Genomic DNA, 20,755 nt, shown 5'->3' on the forward strand with positions numbered 1-20,755 from the left:
ACCCCGGCCCCGAGATGTGCCCCGCCGCAAGGCCTCCCAGGCCCCAGGTTCCCTGCCCGACCTCGGCTCTGGGCACCGACTGTTCCCCGGAAGCCTGCTACCTGCCTTCTCTCTGGGCCTCAGCACTCACTTGGGGCTAATGCAGGAGCATTACGTTAATTAGTTATTCATTTAATTTAACTTCACATTTGGTCTCAATTAAGCTTTAAGTGTTCTTCCTTATAGATGTTACAATAGCACTTGTAATTAAAAAGCAGTAACTCTTTGCATTTCTCCTTTAGAAAGCCATTGGGAGGCTGGGGTGGTGTGCGGTTGGGGGGGGGGTAGAAGGGGCGCAGGGAGGAAAGAGGTAATGAAAAGATAGGGAACTCTTGGCACTCTGAGGCTTTCAGCGAGACTGAAGTTGAGGGGAAGGAGGCTCAGCACAGCATGGGCACCGGAGAGTGCTCCTGGAGATAGAGGGGCAGGCCTCCTATAGAAAGCCAGGAGGTGGGAGAGGACAGAAACTGGAGGGTGGAAGGAAGCAAGCCTTAGACCCGGAGGGTGGGGCCGTAGATTCTATGGGGGGCAGAGTAACACTCCCTCCCCCCAAAGATGCCCACATTCGAATTCCCAGGACCCGTGAATATGCTACCTGCAGATGTGATGAAGGACCATGAGATGGGGAGACTATCCTGGACGGTCAGTGTGAGCCCAGTGTGTCCACAAGGCCCCTTATAAATCAAAGAGGGCAGCAAGAGTGTCAGTGGTCAGATTAGAAGGTGGGGCTCTGAAGACAGAAGGGTACACTGGCCCAGGATTGTGGACAGTCCCTGGAAACTAGAAAAAGAAAGGAAATGCGATTCTCCCCTAGAGCCTCCAAAACCTGTATATGAGCCTCGTGAAACCTACTGCAGATTTCTCACCTCCAAAACTGTAAGATAAGAAATCCCTATTATTCTAAACCACTGAGTTGGTGGTACTTTGTTACTACAGCAATAGGAAGTCATAACCTGTTCCCCAGTGTCAACCTGAGGCAACATCAATATGAAGACAGAAAAACCAAAGAAATCCCCAAAGATTAAAAGAAAACATGGAGGGAATGGCTATGTAGCATTTAGGTTTGGGGTTAACGCTGCCTCTATGACTACCCCAAGTTCTCTGAGGACACTGCCTGGCACATCCTTTACAGTACCCAACATGGTGTGATGAAAACCAGAAAAAGAAACTTTCTCATTCTGTTTGTGGCGTTGGTCCCTGATTTTGATCCCTACTGTCCTTTCTTAGGTCCCAGAAACTGAGATGTGAGGGTTTGTGTTGGGGTGGGGCTGGGCACTGGAAACTTTTTTTTTTTTGAGTAAACAGCGACCACCAATAATGATTTGTTAGAAACAGAGACCAAGAAACAAATACATTCTTGGTCTGTGACTTTGGTTCTTCCATTGGCACCTCTGAAAAACGAACCCAAGTATCAAACATTCCAGGTGGACGGCGCTTAAGAGAGAGACAGCTGGGTATGTCCTTGAAAACTCAGCTATGGGCTCCTCCACACTCTCAGCCAGCGAGGAGCCAAAGTCCAACAGGCCAAGACCCACCAAAAGCACAGGGTGGATGAGTGCAGTTGTCTCTGAGGTCCCATGTGGCTTTTAACTGCTTTGTCTCAGACTCTTGCCCAATCCCGATTCTGGGTTTTCCACTAGACTCAGCTGCTGCTTTTTGGTATTTCTATCAACTGGATTTGTGTTGCTTGACCTTGGTCCCTCGTTTTTCTTTCTTTTTATTTTATGGAGCAACAATATAATATAAAGTACATAAAAGCTTAGACTGGAGCCAAACCACCTGACTTCAAACACTGACTCCTATTTAACCCTGAGCTAAGTGACTTCAAGCAAATCACCTCGCCACTCTGTACCCCTCCCCCATCCATGAAGTGGGGATACTCAGAGCACCCACTTCATAGGGTTGCTTATGAGGATTACTTAATATTTACAAAGCATTTAGAAAAATGCTTAGAACATGTTTGGTAAATATAAAAACTGTGATTTCAGCCTGTGAGGAATAGAATAGTTCCAAATATTGGGGTGGAAATAGAGATTAAAGATTGGACCCTATGAACTACAAAATCCCTTCCAACCCTGAGTTCCTGTGAGGATGATTCCCACATCTGGAAACTTGTTCCTATGTAACAACAGCCAAATACTTGAAGGTTTAAGCCAAGAAGTTATGATAAAATATTGGTTATTTGTACTCTAGATGCCAATCAAAAATTCGGTAATGAAAGTTTTACCTTTTTAAAGACATGGGTTAGGGAAAGGACGGGGACCAATAGCTACAAAATAGTATTAACCAATATAGAAATAAGGAGTTGTTTGCGAGCCAAACATGATCTTTAAATTATCTGAGGAGTGAGAGGTCAGGAATCCTGATGTCAGGTTTGAGCCCCACTATTAACGCGGGGAAACTTCTAAAATCCCTTCCGCTCTCTCTCTGCCTGTTTCTCTTCCATAAAATAATTGCAGCAGGTTTCTTTACACTTTGAAAAAAAAAACAAAGTAAAATAAAAATGCTGCAACTGCAGCAGCAGTGGGATAGAGTTGATAGAAGAGTTGATGTCTTAGAGAGCAGAACGAGAAATGGCTTGCCGTCTGTTAGGGTGACATGAACGGCTGCACATGCAGTACAAAGCACGAACGAATGGTTAGGCATTTCCTAGGACCTGAACGTTGGTACAATAATTTTGATGAATTTTTAGATTAAATAGCTGATACTGCGTATCAGTAAAGAATGTCAGCTTTACTTCCATTTTTATAAATGAGAAATTCAAGGAACTTGTCAAAAAATTACCTAGTTAAGTGTGTTTTGCGGGCTTGAGGGACTGACTGAAATAGAACACGCAGTGCCACCTAGTGAACTGGACCAATGTCTGCGTCGTGGGGTAGTGGTGTCCTGCTAATTTAGCTTTCGTCAGGATACAATTTTAAGAGGCTCTGAAATCACCTGTTTTTCATGTAGAACTCCTGATTTACTCTCCCTCTCCACCTTATAAACGGTGGGGATCACCAGTCTCTCTGCTACAGGATCCCCCCTGGGTAAGGTACAATGAAGCACCCCCTGCTTGAAGGACATTGACCAAAGAATGATGAATGGGACACTCAGATGACCTCTAAGCCCTCTCTCCAGGAAGGCGGTGAGCCCAAGGGGTGCCAATTCAGTCACTGTAGGCGGGCCCCATGTAGAGCTCTCAGTGAGCATCATGTTTTAGCCTTCTACTTCTTACCCCACTCCTGTGGGGGGTTTTATTGGGTTGGCCATGACTGCTTTGAGTATGAAGGCAGAGAGTAATCTATCAGTCATTTCCCCACAGCTGGTAAAATACACTTTGTACAAAGTATATTTTTTGCCCTTACCACACCAACCTGCCATTTATATCTGTGGAAAACACACACACATGCGCGCATGTGTTAGAAACCCATGGTGTGCTAGTTTCCAACCTTAACACATATTTCTCCACGTAAGTAGTCACCCAAAACTTCATAGCTATTATCCATTGATCTCATAGTTGGACACCTTTGTTGGGGAATAAAAAAGATGGATTCAAGGTCAGAACCTACAACTTCTCCCAGATTTGCTTTGTCAGCAAGTCTCTCAGGAGGTGACACATGGCAGCCTATGCTGATTAGGAGTCCAGGCTCCACTCGGGCTGGCTCAACGTCTGCACAGAGATTCACAGCTATCTGGAAGCTTCAGAGCAAGTGTCCCCAGAGAGGAGCACATAGCCTGACTGCCGCCTTGCCCCACTTCCCTCTGCGTGTCTGCATTCTTCTTTCTCCCCTCCAATCTACTTGGAGGGATGTTTCTTCTTTCTTTTCTCACCTGTGGGCTCGAGGCCAGATGAAGAGACCATTTCCTTTGAATTGTTCTGTGACAAAGCCTTATCTGCAAAGGTTTTCCAAACCCGGTAAGACAGAGACAGTTCAAGTGCAGAAATAAATACACCTGGCCCTCACCAGTCCATGACTCCCCCCGAGTCACCCGTTCTCTCCTCTTTTAATTTAGAGCTTAGCCCCCACTGGGGTATCATCTCTACCCTGACAACAGGATCTGGGAGAGAAAGTGAAGGAGACATGGCCCTGACTTCCTCAAGCTCTAAATCAAAGCTCCACAAAGCTCAGTGGGTTTTCTTTCTGGTCCGAGACAGACCCCGGAGCCTGCTACCCCTGGGTGTGCACGCTGGCTGTTATGTGATGCCTAGGCAAGTCAGTTCATCTCTTTGAGCCTTACTTTTTTCTACTTTAAAACCGGATGATAATAAATATATTGTTGTAAAATTTAAAGACATTGAATTACAAGGGAACTAGTCTACTGCTGGCCCATAGCACATGCCCAAAGGCCTCTTTCCAACTTGTTTCCTTGTTCTTAATTTTAAGCCAGAAGATCCTTCTTCATTTAGTTCTAGGGAGTCAGGAGGAGACTTCCAAAGTGGAACCAGCCCAGAGACCCTCCATTTAATAATAAATTTCGGTTGATGTGGGATCTCAGACAGGTATAAAGTTGTATCTAATCCTGGGAATGTATATTCCTCATCAGCTTTGGAGAAAGGGCTACAAAGCTAAAAAGAAATGATCATAACCCAAAATGGACTCTACAATAATTAAATAAGGCACATGAAGGCTACCAAATTCTGAAAGAGAAAGAAGCCAGAGATCTATAGCAGCAAGACAAAAACCAACACTCCCATACCCTTCCAATTTCAAACAAATTTGAAATATAGAATATAGACTGGGAAAGCTGTGGCCAAGAGTCTGAAGTGAAAGTGAGTCCTTGGGTTGTTTATTGCTTTATTAGAGCAGAGGGAAGGGACACTGATTGCTTGTATAGATTCTGTGGCACCACATACACACTGGTCAACAACCAACACCTGGGTAAGTCTTCCAACTCATCACATTTAAATAAACTTTTGAACTTGGAGTGCCTTTCCTTTCCTAATGATCCCACCCTTGCAACTAAGAATCTTGTGTATTATCGAAAGGATGAGATTCTTCCATCTCCTGGACCGCAGAAGCCAAATTGCTCCTTTTCCCAAAATCCACTTACTGATGTCTTGATTGAAAATCTACCGGAAGCCGATCACTGTTACTATTTCCCTTTCAAAACAGATAGAAAACCTGAGGAACAAGTGCAAAGAAGACCGCAACATCCCTCTGAAGATGGTGAGAATCATCTCCGCAGGGCCATTTTTGCAACCCCATTTCCGGAAGCCAAGATTCAAGGGATTTGTCCTAGTTGTGAATGGATATTTCTCTGATCTTAAGGCATAAAGGCTGTCAAAACAAGGCTCTGAATAGTACCTTTCTGCTCACCAGTGACATAAAAAGTGAAGGACAGAACAGGGTCTTGGTTTTCCTGAACAGTGCTCAGTAGGACCGCAGTGGTTTGGCATAGATTGGCTCTAGGATATGATGAATGAGAACCAAAAAGAGGCTTCCAAGGAAGACAGCAGTGAGGAAAGCCAGCAGGACATAGCGGCCAATGAAAAAGGAATCCACAATCTGTAGAGAGAAACATCAAAAATGAAATTACGATCACTTCAGCTTGTGCTCATCTGAAATCTTTCATGAGTGGGCCCAGAGTCTGTTTGTATTTGTGACTTCCAGTAATATCCTGCTCTGAGTCTCTTCTGTAAACGGCTAGGAAAGAACCTTTTCTTGACTTCCTGCGCCGGAAATACAAGATAAAGAAAAAATTAATGAAGTACAGGGGGAAAACGGCTCAATTTAGGAGGAGGTTCACAAACACTGTGAAGACCTTGGATGAGCTCTTTTATGTTCTGACATCAGTTATCTGAAAGAGTTCATGAGAAGCTTGTTTGCTTGGTCTTAGAAAAGCTCATTTTTGTTGTTAACTTTTTTATTATGGAGAATTTTAAACACATATAGAAAGATAATAGTATAATAACCCCCATATATCCAAGATCAAGCCCCCAAATCATCAACCCATTGCTGATTCAGGAGGGTTCCTTTTCAGAATGGAAAGGTGATTCTTTAAAACTTCCATCAGAAGAGTCCTGAACCCTAACATTCATAATCCAGCGCTCCAAGGCTTGGGCTAAATGGCCATTTGCCTGAGACACTATAAAATGTTGAAAGGATAGACAACGTGCCCCAAATCATCCAGCTGGCTGCCTGGCAACCAGTCATACTTGGAGCCCCAAAGCTGTTGGTCTTTGCTGACAAAACCTACACTTAGAGTTGGCTCTACCCACCTGGCTACTGTCCGCTTCCAGAGCTCTACTCTCCCCAGATCCAAATGGCGGTGCTTAAATCAGGGCAGGAAAAAGTAAATTAATCTGATGGACCTAATGGAGCAGGAACATGAACCAAGTGGCAGGGTGAGTTCAGAACTTCCCAAAGGAAAGGGAACCCAAAATACCTGAGAGGCAATTGTGGTAGACAGAATATGTCTATCCCAAATGTCCACACCCTAACCTCCAGAAATGGTGAATATGTTAGATTACATGGCAAAGGAGAAATAGGGTTGTAAATGGAATTGAGATTGCTAATTGCCTGACCTTTAAAATAGGGAGATTAGCCTGGATTATCCAATCCAGGTGGGCCCAGTGTAATCACAAGGGTCCTTAAACCTGGAAGAGGGAGGCGGAAGAGAAGGTCAAGGAAGAGATGGACAGAATGCAAGTAGAGTCATCGAGATGTTACCTCGCTGGCTCTGAAGATGGAGCATTGGGGCCGCTAGCCAAGGGCGGCCTCTAGAAGCTGGGCAGACAAAGAAACAAATTCTTCTCCAGAACCTCCAGGAAGGAATGCAGCCCTGCCAACCCCTGACTCTAGCCCAGGGAGCCTGCATTTGGACTTCTAACTCACAGAACTGAAAGAAAATCCATCTGTGTTGTAAGGCACGAAGCCGGTGGTGATTTGTTACAGCAGCAACAGGAGGCTAATACTGTGGCATGACACAGAGGACCTGCCAAGTCCTCACACTGCTCTGATCGCTGAGGTCCAAAGATACCAAGAAGAAAACGGCTGCTCCAGAGATTACCCCAACAGCCAACTTACAACAAAGGTCAGTTTGATAAAACAGCTTTAACATAACTTTGACCTTGGCTCTGGTACCGAACAAGTCTCTCGCGGGCTACATGTTTGCTCGTTTGACACGTTTCACTTTTTAATTAGCCGATTAGCAGGCCTTTGGTGCAGAAGGCCCAGGTCATGTATTATTGATACAGTCTCAAGCCAGGCTGCTGCAGGGGCCAGTTCTCAAAACCTGAAAATGAGAACACCGGTTCTGCAGGCCACGCTGACGGACATATTTTGCTCAAACCTCCTTCTTCTCTCCTGGGTCTGCAACTCATAGGACAGAGGATAGAGGGATTGAATTCAAAACAGTGTTTGCTCTGTGCCCTTCTCCCAGTATTCACATCCATAGCCATCCAGAAATACGGCCCTTCACCACTCACTCCCTCTCCGACGGGGAAACGGAGGTGGGAGTCTATTCCTGGCCCCCACACTTGGTACTTGCACCGACAGAGTGGTTTTCAAATGCTGACAAAACTGCCTGACACGTATGGAAATGATTCCTTACATGTGTGTGGCATTATGTCCTGTGGACTTTTCAGAACGAATTTCCTCCCTTTTGCCGTGATTAGTCCTAGACAGAGTTAGAAACGTGTGCGAGTTTTAGTTCGGAAGTTGTATAATTTTGTGTACTGTGGTCTAGTGTTGAGGCTCACCCATGAACTCTCTGTGATGGCCCCCAATATTCTGACGAGTCCCCAGCAATGAAGGTTTGCAGACAGACTTCAGCTGGAATCCTTGCTCTGACTCTTCCCATAAATGTATGACCCTGGGCAATTTACTTAACCTCTTACAGCCTCAGTGTCCTTGGGGATAATAATAGCACCTACTTTATACCGTTTAGGGTTGTCTTAGGTTTAAGTGAGATAAGGCAAACAAGGTGCTTAGCAAACAACCTCACACACAGTAATCCCTTAAAAAATGCTAGACAGGTGCCTGGGTGGCTCAGTCGGTTCGGACGGCTGTCATTGCTGCATTCAGCTGTCTCAACAACCTCTGCTTCCCATAGAAATGCTCTTTCTCCACCTATCTTCTCTATGGAAAGTACTCTCTTCACCGCACACGTGGAGGAACCAAACACACGGAGATGGACAAGCATGTCGTTCAGCACACCCAAGGCACCGCATACGCTTTGGCTGGGATCTGAGTTTCTGCACCCAGACTACCGGGATGGGGACACTTGCATTTCAGGGCCAGGCCCCGTTCCTATTCCGAACTCATTTCCTCTTCTCCAGCCCCACAGTGTCAGGTGGCTTTTGGACACACTGCTTGTGCAGCTCGGTGCCCAGGGGGGATGCCCTCAAATCAGGCAACTAACTGCCCCGTGGTGTTGCATGTGGGAATCAGAATGAGATTCTTGTCCTAGGTGAAAGGACAAGGGAATGTAAAGCTCCCTCTGAGCTTTCCCCACCCTCGTGTTAATTTTACGCTTCTAACATATTTCGGCCAACCTGACATTGGGAGAACAGCTCAGACCAAGGGAGACAAGAGTTATGACGCAGGAGGCAAAATAAAGCCAATAGTTTTACCTTCATTTCAACCTCTGGGGCTGGGACTTCACTGGCTCGAGGGAAGAGCAGCAGAACTGATGTGATGATCAGAGCACCGAGGAACACAAAAACGACAGAGAACCTGGGGTCAAAAGACAGAATGTTATGAGCACGGTTTACGGATTCCTCTCTCATCAGTTAGGCCTGGAGAGGCTCTCCCCTGGAGCCAATATTCTAAGTTCCAGTCTCTTAACAGGGCCCAGAGCCCTGCTGCTCACACTATCCAGGGAATTTAGAAATGCTCTCCCCTTCAGCCCAGAGCCCTTCTTCCTAGACAGGTCCCCAACTGGATGCATTCCTGTTGATTCCTGGTAATTCCAAATTCCTAAGAATGGGAATGGGTACTTTTTATTTTGTCTCTGTGCATTTGTAATCATGAAAAATCTAATCGGCCCTTCCCTCTTCTTAACTTCTTTGTCTGTCTTTAGCTGGAAGACTCTGGTAAATCACGTAGCTCGCCGCTTCATCCCGACACTGTCTGGCCAGAGCGCAACTCTGCGGCCATCGGCGCGTCTGCAGTGTCCCCAGGCCCAGGTTAGAGCCTCAGGGACTGGACCAAGCATGTGCCCTAAGTCTGAACAATTCTGAAACACACACATACACGCCCAAGAAATTCAACAGGCAGCGAACACGCATTTCCTTTTTGTTGCTTCTGTCCCCCCTCCCGCCACCCCCCCCCCGTCACCTCCACAGTGAGAGCTGGAAAATACCACTTGCTTTCTCCTCTGCGTCAGAGCATAAATAACACAGTCAGTGCTTATGATACCAGGTTAAAATGCAACTCATTCAAACTGCCAGTAATTACAAAAATGATCTTCTGGATTCTAAATGTTTAATGAGCATCAGCGGTTTCACTTCTAACTGCTTTTACCTTGGACTGCCAGCTGGAGAGGAGGCCTTACCTGGCTAGCCCGGAGGCTCTGGATAGCAGCGCACACAGCAGCAGCACCAACACCCAGAGCAGGGCTAAGATGAACACGCCGGCCCCCACCCCGAGCACGGTGCCAGCCATCTGCAGGGAGACAAAGCGTGAGCGCTGCACCCCACTCAGCCCCGGGGCCCCCCGGGGAACCATGCACCCCCTGACTTCTGCACCAGTTCTGCCTGTCTTCCTCCCGCTCCCGGCTTGTGTGAGGGTCTGCAGACAAATGCAAATACAAATACAGAAAGTCTGAACTCAGTCTGATGAACTTCTGATGATTGGTGTGATAGGAGGATTAATTGGTACAGGTCTTTGGGGAAGTCCAGTCCCTTCATAGGAATTAGAAAATTAAAACCCTGGAGCGCCTGGGTGGCTCAGTTGGTTAAGCATCTGCCTTCGTCTCAGGTCATGATTGAGTCCCGCATCGGGCTCCCTGCTCAGCGGGAAGCCTGCTTCTCCCTCTCCCACTCCCCCTGCTTGTGCTCTCTCGCTAGCTCTCTGACAGATAAATGAATAAAATCTTGAATGAATGGAAGGAAAGTGGGAAGGAAGAGGAAGGAAGGAAAGAAGGAAGGAAGGAGGGAGGGAGGGGAGGGAGGGAGGGAGGGAGGGGAGGGAGGGAGGCAGGAAAGAAACTTAAAACCCCAAGCCTTTGTTTTAGGTGAGGACAGAGAGGTTGCTTTCTGCTCTGTGTGGATCACTTCAAATCTGCTGAGTTCTAGTTTGGCTTTCCCGACCTGCAGCAGCAAGCTGAACTCTCTCCTGACAGAAATGCTAATGGAGGGCTGTGAAGGCACGAGGAGCCAAGCGCTATGGAGCCCATGGGGACACTGAGGCTCTCAGGGTAAGTCTGTGGTGTGAGCTTTGACTCCCCGGATGATCACAAGACAGAAATGTCCCCCTCTATTGTTGAGTTTTTCTTCACGAAAGGAAGCAAACTCCTAAGTCCTTGCAGAAGATGAGGACGATGAAGAAGAAAGGAGCCACCACTCTATTTGAGCTTTCACGGTGTGCTAAGTACCTTACAAACACGTTTCATTTAATCATGGCAACAGGCCTCTGAGGTAGGTCTTATTACAGCCGTGTCACAGAAGACATAACTGAGGTGTAATGCGAAGGGCTATGTATTAACAAACCGGTGGCTTACAGTAGAACAGCATTCTCTCACAGTTCTGGAGGCCAGAAATCTGAAATCAAGGTGCCAGCCAGGCCGAGCTTCCTCCAAAGGCTCTAGGAGAGAATGCTTCCAGGCTCTTCTAGTGTCTGGAGGGCCCAGCATTGTCTTCCTCCTCTGTCTCTTATGAGGACACTTGTAGTGGATTTAGGGTCCACCCAAAGAATTTGGTCTGATGTCTTCTCAAGATCCTTAATTATGTCTGCAAAGACCCTTCTTCCACATAAGGTCACATTCACGGGTTCCAGGGATTAGGATGTGGGCAGAGTCTTTTTGGGGGCCACCATTTGACCCACCCCACTGAGTCTAGAGCACCCCCCCCCGGTTTTCCCCTTTAGTATCAGAGACAAATCTTAAGCAAATAAATTCCTCCTCGATGGTTTTCTTTACCCCGATGGTTTAAATACCACAAAAATTATTATCTATGACAAGTTCTGTTATAAAGGCATTGGAAAGATTGGAAAGGACGCCCTGGGCATAAACTGCCAAACAAACAAACAAACAAACATTTATTCAATCAAAAACTATTCTGTGCCACAGTCTGGGGATCACAAGGGTAAATAAGACATATCTTCTGACAGAAGCTGCAGGCCCACTGGAGAACACTGTCACGTAAACAACTATCCACGCCACACTCTGATAAGCAAAGTACAAAGTGGGACAAAGTGGGACCTGAGGTAGTGCAAAGGGAGAAGGGCTTCACCGAGGAGATGACTTCCCACAGGCCCAGATGGGAAAGAATCAGTGTGGCAAGATGACAGGCAGGGGGAGGGGTGGGCCAAGAGAGGAGTGGCAGCAGATGGGCTGGGCTCTCACTTGCCTCTCTAACCTAACAGGGGCGCATCCCCTCCCCCCAATTTAGAGCGCACAGTATCACCTCAGTAACTCTAAACTGCCAAGTGTTTCCCTACCTCTGGGTCCTTGTACTTGCTGTTTCCACTGCCTGGAATTAACCCACAGCCCCCAGTGAACCTTCCACTATTTGCAGGGCTGGCTTCTCCTCATCTGTCTGATCTCAGCTTTAAATGTGACCTCCTCAGAAAGGTCTTCCCTGATGGCTCTGGCTAACGTAACCCCAATTACTCTCCCTCACTCCTTATTTCCTTCAGGGTACATTTCACAAACTATAGTTCACATTTTTACTTACTATTTACAGGTTTACCTTCTATGTCTCCAACCAGTATAGCAAACTCTATGAGGGCAGAGATTTTTATATCTTGCTCACCACGGTATCCCCAGTTGTTAGCACAGACATTATAAGCAAGAAATATTCATTTGATGAATAAATGAAGCAGTGCTAACAAGTCCATAGAAATCAAGTGAAGGGCTGATAGGATCATATTTAGCTTTAGAAAGAGGACTGTAACTTCTGGTCAATATGCTGGACAGACCTAACAAGGGAAGTACCTCACATGTAATGAATGTTATGATAGTGAACACATAGAAATGCTTAGTAAAAGCGAGCAAAAAGAATTCAATACACAGCGGAGCTCGGAAGCAATAAAGGAAAATCCTTAAGTACCATAAATGAAAGCATAATTCAAAATCTGAGTGGTAAGCAGGAGCTGAGCCCAAAGGTCTATAGGGGTACTGAAACCAGCTGCAGACCTTTGGAGTGGTCCCTCCTGGACAGATGAGGTCTCAGACCCATGATACAGAGAACCAGAACTGAGAACAAGGCATAAAGATTAGCCCAGAAAGGGCCCACCTGTCTTTGAAATAGGGACTAAAACATTTGCTGCTGACTTTGTTGGAACAAAGTTGGCCGAGTACCTCAGGCCATGAGTGAAAAAAGACTAACCCAAGAGAAATCTGAATCTCAATCCGACACCACATGCAAGTGTGGGGTTCAAATCATACTACCAAAGTGGTATGGGAATCTCGAGAAGTAAGATTCACATAAAACCAGTCTAAAAGTGAGAAACTTGTAGGATCCCGGCAGAGACAACTGAAACCTCTCTGTAGGGATGCCACACAAGTCAGCATGCAAGGCTCTCACCAAGTTGGGTACAAAATAAAAATATTTTTACACAAAGACTGAAATGGAGTTCACCTGTCACTGCTGTACTTGAGCAAGAATGAAAATGAACCAAGAAAGAAGGCATGAGATGTAAAGAGGAATGGTAAGAAAAATACTGGGTAATATTGATAGTAAAGATTTCTGAAATGATAAGAAGGCCTAATTGTTTGAGGAGTTAAAAACAAGGAAGAACAACAGCAACACATTTATGGATATGTCTCCTCAGGCAAGGGAACCAAAAGCAAAAATAAACTATGAGGATTACACCGAAATAAAAAGCTTTTGAACAAAGGAAACTATCAATAAAACATACAGGCAACCTAGTGAATGGGAAAAGATATTTGCAAATGATATATCCCATAAGGGGTTAATACCTAAAATACATAAAGAACTTCTATAATTCAACACCAAAAAACAATCTAATGAAAAAATGGGTAGATGACCTGAATAAACATTTTTCCAAAGACATCCAGATGGCCAAGAGACACAGGAAAAGATGCTCAACATCACTCATCATCAGGGAAATGCAAATCAAAACCACAATGATATATTACATCACACTAGTCAGAATGGCTAGACAAGAAAAAAAAAACAAGAAATAATAAGGGTTAGTGAGGATGTGGAGAAAAAGGAACCCTCATACACTACTGGTGGAACGTAAATTGGTACAACCACTTGGAAAACAGTATGGAGGTTCCTCAAAAAATTAAAAATAGAAATACCCTATGATTCAATAATTCCACTACTGGAAATTTACCCAAAGAAAATGGAAACACTAATTTGAGCAGCCCTATGTTTACTGAAGCATTATTTACACTAGCCAAGATATGGAAGCAACCTAAGTGTCCATGGATAGAAGAATGGATAAAGATCTGGCTGGCACACACACATATACACACATGGAATATTACTCAGCCATAAAAAAGAATGAAATCTTGCCATTTGCGACAACATGGATGGACCTAGAGAGTATTATGCTAAGTGAAATAAGTCAGTCAGAGAAAGACAAATACCATATGATTTCACTATATGTGCAATTTCAGAAACAAAACAAGTGAACAAACAAAAGGCCAGACTCTTAAATACAGAGAACAAATTGGTGGTTGCCTTAGAGGAAGGTATGAGGAGTACAGGTGAAATAGATGAAGGGGATTAAAAGGTACAAACTTCCAGTTATAAAATCAGTAAGTCACGGAGATTCAATATGATGTACACCTGAAACTAATATAACACTGTATGTCAATTACACTTCAATAATAAAAAAATAAAAACAAAGAAGAGCTAAAGTATTTGTTAACAGTTACATGGAAGATGAGAAAGAACAGTTCCAAGTGAAATCATTGGTTATTACTTTGCACTGGAGGAGATGAAAGTTAATGATTACCTGTAGGCTTTGTTAAGCTAAATCTGCATGTTAAAAACACACAGGTAAACACCAAATAAAAGAAACAGGGTAGGGCGCCTGGGTGGCTCAGTTGGTTAAGCGACTGCCTTCGGCTCAGGTCATGATCCTGGAGTCCCAGGATCGAGTCCTGCATCGGGCTTCCTGCTCAGCAGGGAGTCTGCTTCTCCCTCTGACCCTACCCCCCTCTCATGTGCTCTCTCTCTCTCTCTCAAATAAATAAAATCTTTAAAAAAAAAAAAGAAAGAAAAGAAACAGGGTAAGTAACCTTCACACTAATAGAGTGAAAAAAATAAAGGAAGAAGGCAGAAGGTAGGAGGGGAAAGAAACAAAAAGCAAGGAAAACAGAAAATACAAAATAAGATTGTAAAATAAATCCAAATATAACAGTAATCATAGTAAACACACACAGATTATGCTTCAAGATCCCTTGCACAACAATGTGAATATCCTAAGAATACTTAACCAAACACTTAAACATGGTTAAGATGGTAAATTTTAGGTGTGGGGTTTTTTTTTTTTTTTAAACCCCAATTAAAAAAAACACCTAAACCAAACAAAATAAAATCTGGTGAAGCAATATTAGTATCAAACAAAATAGAATGGAAAGCTTTGAAAGGTATTAAGAGTTATATTCAGGCTCTCTGCTCCTCCCCGTTCGACAGGTAGCCGCATCTTCTGGTGCAGTGCCAGCCGCATCCCCGAGACACGATGGTGAAGGTCGGAGTGAACGGATTTGGCTGTATTGGGCGCCTGGTCACCAGGGCTGCACTCTGGCAAAGTGGATATTGTCGCCATCAGTGACCCCTTCATTGACCTCAACTACATGGTCTACATGTTCCAGTATGATTCCACCCATGGTAAATTCCACTGCACAGTCAAGGCTGAGAACAGGAAGCTTGTCATCAATGGAAAGTCCATCTCCATCTTCCAGGAGCGAGATCCCACCAACATCAAATGGGGTGATGCTGGTGCTGAGTATGTTGTGGAGTCCACTGGGGTCTTCACCACCATGGAGAAAGCTGGGGCTCACTTGAAGGGCGGGGCCAAGAGGGTCATCATCTCTGCTCCCTCTGCCGATGCCCCCATGTTCGTGATGGGTGTGAACCATAAGAAGTATGACAACTCTCTCAAGATTGTCAGCAATGCCTCCTGCACCACCAACTGCTTGGCCCCTCTGGCCAAGGTCATCCATGACAACTTTGGCATCGTGGAGGGACTCATGACCACCGTCCACGCCATTACTGCCACCCAGAAGACCGTGGATGGCCCCTCTGGGAAGCTGTGGCGCGACGGCCGAGGGGCTGCCCAGAACATCATCCCTGCTTCCACTGGCGCTGCCAAGGCTGTGGGCAAGATCATCCCTGAGCTGAATGGGAAGCTCACTGGCATGGCCTTCCGTGTCCCCACCCCCAATGTGTCCGTCGTGGATCTGACCTGCCGCCTGGAGAAAGCTGCCAAATACGACGACATCAAGAAGGTGGTGAAGCAGGCATCAGAAGGCCCCCTCAAGGGCATCCTGGGGTACACTGAGGACCAGGTTGTCTCCTGCGACTTTAACAGCGACACCCACTCCTCCACGTTCGATGCCGGGGCTGGCATTGCTCTCAACGACCACTTTGTCAAGCTCATGTCCTGGTATGACAATGAATTCGGCTACAGCAACCGGGTGGTGGACCTTATGGTCCACATGGCCTCCAAGGAGTAAGAGCCCCCTGGACCACCAGCCCCAGCGAGAGCAAGAGGAAGAGAGAGGCCCTCAGCTGCTGGGGAGTCCCTGCCCCAACTTACCCCCAAAACACTGAGAATCTCCCGACCTCCTCCGTTTCCATCCCAGACCCCCTGAAGAAGGGGAGGGGCTTGGGGACCCCTACCTTGTCATGTACCATCAATAAAGTATACTGTACCCAGCCAAAAAAAAAAAAAAAAAAAAAGAGTTATATTCACAAAAAGAAAAACTTAACAAAAAAATACAACTCAGGACAAAAATGAACCCAAGACAAACCTTTAAAATATACAAGTCAAAAGGAATCACTGCAATAAATGGACAAACCCACAAATTTAGTGGAGATTTTAATATACCTCTCTCAGAAACTTAGAAGTGGGTATATGAATGGCCAATAAGTATGTGAAAGGTGTGTAAGATTTTTACAGCAAAAATTGTTAAACTTTATTCAAAGGTATTTTTAAAAATATTTTATTTATTTATCTATCTATCTATCTATCTATCTGTCTGTCTATTAGAGAACTTGTGGTGGGGGTGGGGAGAGGGACAAAGAGACTCTGTGCTGAGTGAGGAGCTCAAGACAGGGCTCGATCTCATGACCCTGAGATCATGACCTGAGCCAAAATCAAGAGTCGGACGCTCAACCGACTGAGCCACCCAGGCGCCCCCAAAGGTATTTTTTTTTAAAAGGCCTGAAAAGAATAACAAAACAGACCTGAGTAGAAAAATAACCGACATTCCTGGATGGGATGGTTCAATATTAAAAGATCTCAGTATCAATTCAATGCAATTCTAACCAAAATCTCAAATTTTTGTGGAGCTCATGGAACTTGAAAACGTATCCTAAATTCATATGTAAGAGCAAAAGCCCAAGAATAGTGAAAACAATTTTGAGAACTAGGATGGAGACTTGCCTTTCTTGTTACCAACTGCCGTAAGACACATTATAAAACCAAGGTAATTAAAACAGTGTGATATGGCATAAAGACACATGGATCAGTGGAATAAAACAGAGAGCCCAGAAACAGATCCCTGCATTTATAAGAACTTGGTACAGGACAGAGTTGGTTCTGATTCAGCAGGTAAAGGATTTCATCGATGGTGTTGGGACAAACGATCATCCAATCAGAAAAAGGTAATACTCGACCTCTACTTTATGTCATATACAAGCCAATTTTAAATGGAAAGTAATTCATAATAAAACAGCATATGTTTAAATATACAAATGTTCAGGCTGACTACACTAGAATACATAATGAAGTACAGCAGTCAGATGCTTGCGCCTAAACTTAGAATCACCATGAGCGCAAAAGCTACAAACGTGGGCTCATGCAGGTGTGCTGTATGGTAACTCAAATACCACGAGCTGGGCTGCCTTCAGCTATGTGATTTTCTCAAGTGATGAACAACTCTTGTTAAAGTTCCAAAACACAAGTAAGTATAATTTCCCCTTCATTTACATTTGCATTGCATTCCTGGAAATTTTACTATGTCAAACTGTGCCAAAAGAGACATTATGTTTATATGAAAAATGGAGTTAGGTTCTAGGCTGAGATTAGAAATGAGTATCCTGTGGGACACTCGAAAATGGTACAGGATGCAGGACAACTCTTCACTGCAGAATATCTAGCATCCCCAGCCCTGCTCCGTAAACCCCGGTAGTGCCTCCAAATCACAATAATAACCAAATGTGCTCTCACAAATCCCAAAATGACCAATAGGGCGGTACCATCCCCTTGGAGAACCAGTGCTCTAGAAAAACTCTTGCATAAAGAGATGTGTACAAGGATGTTCATTGCAGTTTTTTTTCGAAATAGCAAAACATCTGAAAAAACCTAAGTGTCCACCAATAAGGGAATGGATGCAATATTATATACTCATAATGAACACTTAGAATGAACTTGACTATCTGTATTGATATGAATGTTATCTCGAAAACAATGTTGAGTGATAAAAGCAAATTACCAAATGAAGCCCACAGTATGATACTACTATTTTCAAAATTTAAGAAGTAGTAAAAGTAACCAACTGTGCCACTCAGTGGTGCAAAGTAAGCATTTGATTCTTGGTTTCAGCTCAGGTCACGATCTCAGGGTCATGAGATAGAGCTCTGCGTAGGGCTCTCGCTCAGCGTGGAGTCTGCTTAAGCTTCTCTCTCCCTCTTCCTCTGCCCCACTCCCTGTCCTGCACTCTCTCACACGTGCTCTCTCTCAAATAAATAAATCTTAAAAAAAGTAATATATTGTTTATGAAGTACATATATACTGTACAAATATAAATACATGGGCATGAATGATGCACCATTTCAAAAGAGTGTTTGCCTCTTGGGAGAGAAGAAGGAAGGCAAATGGGGCCAGAAAAGAGAACAAAAGGGATCTCAATTAAATGTGATGTTTTATTTACTTAAAAGAAAAAACGTAAGCAGATGTGCCAAAATGTTAGTTTGTTAATCTAGTTAGTAGAGCATAGGTATCTGTTATACTACCCAGTGTAATATTCTCTATTTATGAAATTCTTGAGAGAATTCTTAATTTTTAAAGAGGTAGGCTGGTGGCTCAGTGCCTATGAGTCGAGATCAGAGACCAGACTGGTGACCAGTAGGGGACTCTGGATAAGGGATGATGAGTGTCTGGACTCCTGTCTTAGCTGTGGAAATGCAAAGGAGAAAAGGGAAAAGGTGTTAGAGATGACTCGGGTTTCCTGCTTGGTTGACTGAGCTGATAGTACTACCCTAGCAAGATAACTAGTTAAGTTTAATTGCTGTTTTGGATAAATTATAAAAATAACCTGTAAAACTTGGACCAACTCTAATGCCTAGAATACAGGGCAAGTGGTGGTTGAAGGTGGTACCGTTAGAAACATGGCCTTTCAATCCCCTATGGAATAATAAAGGTTCATGAGACACTGGGAGTCCGTATATGGCATGGCTTTAAAGTAATGAGATAAATACCCCCAAGCTCTTATAAGAATACAGTTCATCACTTTATAACCAAACTGTGTACATTTTCTGGTTAAGCATGGAAAGGAAAGCCTGGATATAGTATAGAGTGCTGCTGTGGAAAAGAAGTGAACATCTGGTCATTTTATCTTGTTAATTCTGTGTGGGAATAATACTTGTGATTATTTCCCATACTGTAATAGCAAATTACTGAGTAAATATGATTAAAAAATTAAAACAGTGGTGCTTTGGATTCATGTCCAGGACTTTTTCAAACCTTCTTTGAGAACAGATGGTTTAGCCAACCTGGTTTCCTGAGTAAGTCCATTTACTTAACTCTCTGGCATTTAAAGCAGGTAGACTGGAGTCAGAAAAAAATAATGTCTCAATTTGAACACCCTGTTTAGTAGCTGACAACCAGAGCAACTCCAGGGCCAATCTTCTCCCTCTGTGCTCCTGCTGTGAGGTCTTTCTGTGGAAAGAGATTGTCCAAAACTTTTAGAGGTCTGTATAGTGAGTGCACTGCTCATTCATTTACTGTTGGTTCTACATACCCTTTCTCACAGCTCTCAGAGAAAACAGAGAGAGAGGCATACATTAAGGTGCCTGACTCCTGCACATACAGCCTAATAGCTGAAAAATATACTGCTCGCCATGACTGTCGATCATGTGTGAGAATACTAATGGCCATTACAGGATGTCTTACAGTCCAGTACAAATGTGGATTCCATGGAGCGTAAGTTGGCCCTAGCGCTGCTGCTGGTGGGAGCTAGATATCTCACCCATTCCTACATTTTCAGAGTCAAAGGCCTTGAAGGCAGCAGAAAACAGCGATTACAGGAATGAATGGCCCTTCTTCAGGATTCCTTTCCACTTTCCTTTATAACCGTTCCAAACCTTCAAATATAATGGGGGGGGCGGGGGTCACACATTTATTTTTCTACAGTAAACATTTCACTACGGTTTGAATTTTAATGTATCAGGATAATGCTTCTACCTCTGTAATTAAGTAAAATGCAAGCCTGGGAAAAATCGCGGAGCTACCTAAATGCCATCGATGTGGCATTATCTCTTAACTCAATGAGAGAAAAGGTGGGGGGGATCAGGGGATCCAGACACGTCCTTCCACCCTTTTTCCTGGGCGGTGTGTGGACCGTCTGTAAGCTATCTCGCCAGGGCTCTCCGGACAGCAGCAGCACGCGCTGGAGTCAACACCCCAGGAACTAGGGCTCTAGCGTCTCTCCCAAGCCCTGCGGCTCGTTCAAACCGGCCGCAGGAAAACGTCGCCCCAGGTCTCAACTTCAGACTGTTCGTCAGGCGACCTCCCAGTAGTTGGAGAGATTAAGGTCTCGGTCATAAGGTATTTGAACCAGACACTGACATTTCCCTTTCTTAGGAGCACGACAAAGAAAGCATCCCCTCTTTCTCAGCCCCAATTAAGTATTTATTGGCCGCCGGGCCTTGGGTCCAGATCGGCGGTAAGGGTGATGCGAAGGTCCGCGCACAGCCAGCCGCCCACGCGGTCTTCCAGCCTCAGCCCCAGCCTCGGCCATTCTCCCTTCGCAGCCGCCCCCCGCTTTCCTCGCCTCCCCCTCACCTGGCTCTCCCTCTCCCAGGTCCCCTACTCACATCTCACCGTCCGGCCCGTTCCAGCCCACAGAGGCTTCGGTCTACTTACGACGAATCACAAGTGGGCTTTCATCCAGGCGATTCCATATTCGCTAATCAGCGCTGCTCTTTCAACACCCAGCTTCTTTCTCATTTGCTTACGTCCGCAGCGCCTCCAGGCATCGCCAGGCGTGGTGGGTGGGCACGTCGCACTTCGTTACGCCCTCCGATTGGTCGGTGCTATTGGTCCCGAGACCGGCCTCAAGTTCGATTGGATCGAGGCAGTCCGGGCTCCGCCTCCCGTCCCACCTCGTTGTCAATCACACCATCTCTTAGGTAACCCCCAGA

At 45.0% G+C, this 20,755-nt stretch overlaps 1 protein-coding gene and 1 pseudogene across 6 annotated transcripts; one reads left to right on the forward strand and one right to left on the reverse strand.

The window, feature by feature from the left end:
• Nucleotides 1–3,028: 3,028 nt before the first annotated feature.
• Nucleotides 3,029–20,583, reverse strand: TMEM218 (transmembrane protein 218). Of its 5 annotated transcripts, none has more exons than XM_035009221.1 (5): nucleotides 20,478–20,583; nucleotides 9,520–9,629; nucleotides 8,597–8,699; nucleotides 6,242–6,294; nucleotides 5,541–5,692 (listed from the first exon to the last, which is right to left on the reverse strand). In XM_035009221.1, the coding sequence occupies exons 2-5, from the start codon at nucleotides 9,627–9,629 to the stop codon at nucleotides 5,578–5,580; spliced, it is 381 nt and encodes a 126-aa protein (XP_034865112.1). In that variant the 5' UTR covers nucleotides 20,478–20,583; the 3' UTR covers nucleotides 5,541–5,577. The 5 variants fall into 5 exon arrangements, with proteins under 5 accessions (XP_034865113.1, XP_034865114.1, XP_034865112.1 ...); XM_035009220.1 differs by having other exon boundaries at nucleotides 20,429–20,531; XM_035009222.1 differs by lacking the exons at nucleotides 5,541–5,692; nucleotides 6,242–6,294 and adding an exon at nucleotides 3,029–5,528 and having other exon boundaries at nucleotides 20,429–20,545.
• Nucleotides 14,781–16,069, forward strand: LOC118013363 (annotated as a pseudogene). Its single transcript, XR_004679997.1, has one exon. The product of XR_004679997.1 is annotated as a glyceraldehyde-3-phosphate dehydrogenase-like (transcript).
• Nucleotides 20,584–20,755: the final 172 nt, after the last annotated feature.

Source organism: Mirounga leonina, unplaced genomic scaffold (genome assembly GCF_011800145.1).
Source record: "Mirounga leonina isolate KUSES-001 unplaced genomic scaffold, KU_Mleo_1.0 Mir_153, whole genome shotgun sequence".
In the NCBI taxonomy this organism is placed as follows: domain Eukaryota; kingdom Metazoa; phylum Chordata; class Mammalia; order Carnivora; family Phocidae; genus Mirounga; species Mirounga leonina.